This window comes from Plasmodium reichenowi, chromosome 14 (genome assembly GCF_001601855.1).
Source record: "Plasmodium reichenowi strain SY57 chromosome 14, whole genome shotgun sequence".
Taxonomy (NCBI): Eukaryota; Apicomplexa; class Aconoidasida; order Haemosporida; family Plasmodiidae; genus Plasmodium; species Plasmodium reichenowi.
Window position 1 is genome coordinate 891,135 of NC_033659.1, and position 2,446 is coordinate 893,580.

At 19.5% G+C, this 2,446-nt stretch overlaps 1 protein-coding gene across 1 annotated transcript in view; it reads left to right on the forward strand.

Moving 5' to 3' along the window:
• Positions 1–712: 712 nt before the first annotated feature.
• The window catches only part of PRSY57_1422500 (peptidyl-prolyl cis-trans isomerase), a gene marked incomplete at both ends in the record, with an annotated part of 2,394 nt that continues 660 nt past the window's right edge, over positions 713–2,446 (forward strand). The window contains 4 exons of the mRNA XM_020115293.1: positions 713–932; positions 1,174–1,931; positions 2,028–2,093; positions 2,249–2,303. Of these exons, the coding sequence (XP_019969950.1) occupies positions 713–932; positions 1,174–1,931; positions 2,028–2,093; positions 2,249–2,303 (1,099 nt within the window). Of the gene's footprint in view, positions 933–1,173; positions 1,932–2,027; positions 2,094–2,248 lie in introns of the transcript that reaches the window.

Consider the following 2,446-nt stretch of genomic DNA (forward strand, 5'->3'; position numbering starts at 1 on the left):
ACTTTCCAAAAAGATATTTTATCGTTCATAATAAAAAATATATTGTAATATTCATATGGGATATAAATTTTGTAAACCGTATGAATATAAAATAAGCAACCTCATTTTTTTGTATATATAATAATTATATATATATTATATATATATTATATATATATATATATATATTTATTTATTTATTTATTTATATGGAGTTTCCTCGTTCCGTCTCTCTAAAAAAAAAAAAAAAAAAAAAAAAAAAATATTCAATTTATTTTGTAGTATAATTTTAAAAAATTATTAAATATAAATATGATGTAAAAATATACATTAAAAAAGGAAGATTTAGTATATATCCTATATTCTGTTTTTATTTATTTTTTTTAAATATTAAGAAAAAAAAAAGAAAAAAACTAATGCAAGAATAAATGAGGAAATATAAAAATTACGTATCTTTTTCTTAAACGCTTTATTTTTGTATTTCAAAAATTAAACATGTTGATAAAATAATTTTTCAGTACATTTTTTATAAAAAATAATAAGATAATCGTTTTATAATATAATGATATATTATAATATATGACCGAATTGTATATATATATATATATATATATATATATATATATATATATATATATGTATGTATGTATTTATGTATGTATAAATATCCATCTTTAATTAAACAAAATAGTTCTTTTTATATACCACATTATATATATATATATTTTAGTAAATGTCAGAAGTGTATAGCATCGAACCGAAAACACATGGTAAGGTAATAATTTATACAAGTTTAGGAGAACTAGAGATTCATTTATTTAGTAATGAATGCCCAGAAGCATGTAGAAATTTTATTCAACATTGTTTAAATAATTATTATAACAAGAATGAATTTTTTAGAGTAATTCCTAGATTTTTAATACAAACGGGGGATCACACAAATACAGGATTGCGTAATGTTGAAATATAAGAAAAAAATAGGATACACAAAAATGTTGATATGTATATATATGAATATATATATTTATGTGTTAATATGTATATATATGAATATATATATATTTATGTGTTAATATGTATATATATGAATATATATATATATTTATGTGTTAATATGTATATATATGAATATATATATATATTTATGTGTTAATATGTATATGTTTGTACATATTTATGTTTCTCTTCATATAGATAATGAATATGCCTTTAGTAGTCCCTTCAAAAATGAATACAACAGTAGATTAAAATTTTTATACACAGGGTGTTTATCTTTTGCAAACCTAAATATCGACAAACCTTCGAATGGAAGTCAATTTTTTATCACATTAGATAAAGCAGAATATTTAAATAATAAGAACACGTTATTTGGAAAAGTAGCTAAACATAGTATTTATAATTTATTAAAATTTAATAATATAAAAACCAATAAACATGATAAACCAATTGAAGATATTCCATATATTGAATATGTGAAAATTATTGAAAACCCATTTCATCATTTAGTACCAAGTATTAATTATGAATATAATACAAAGAATCAAAATGTAAAAGATAAAAATGAATATTTAAATAAAACAAAAAAAAAAAAAGAAGAAAACCTTTTATCCTTTGATTGTGATCAGGAACTAAGTGATGATTCGGAAACATTCTTCAGAGGAGATAAGGATCAAACGGTTAAACAAAAAAATGTGTCATCGTTTGATAAATTTGGGGAGGTGGAAGATGATAAAGGGAAAGATAATAAAGGGGAAGATGATAAAGGGGAAGATAATAAAGGGGAAGATAATAAAGGGGCAGATAATAAAGGGGAAGATATTAAAAGGGATGAAAAAAATAATAAAACAATTGAAGACAAAATAAACACCTTAAAAAAGAGAACGTGTGATATAGAAAATTCAAATAGGAAAAAAAATAAAACATCATCATCCATAAAGGATATAATTAATATGGTAATATAAAAAAGAATTAAAATTTATTGAGAAAGGAATAAATAGTTTCATTTCGTTTAAACATCACGAGATATATTTATGTATATTTATTTATAGGATGAAGAGTATTTAAAGAATATGAAAAAGTATAACAAGATGTCTAAAAAGGAGAGAGAAAAATTGGTAACTACTGAATATAAGCATATTGTAGAAATAAAAAAAAGGAAGTTTTTTTTTTTTTTTTTAAATATTATGTAAATTGTGATATATATATATATATATATATATATATATATAAATATATATATATGTGTGTGTGTGCATATTTTAATTTTTAGTCTTTGAAAAAACTTCAAGACTTTGATAATCGCTTGAAGGACCTGTTCTCCAAAGGTGATTAAAATGAACATAATTTTAAAACAAATATGACATAAAAAGAGAACATATATAAATAAATAAATACATATATATATATATATATATATATATATATATATTTTTTTTTTTTTTTTTTTTTTTTTTTTTTTTTTTTTTTT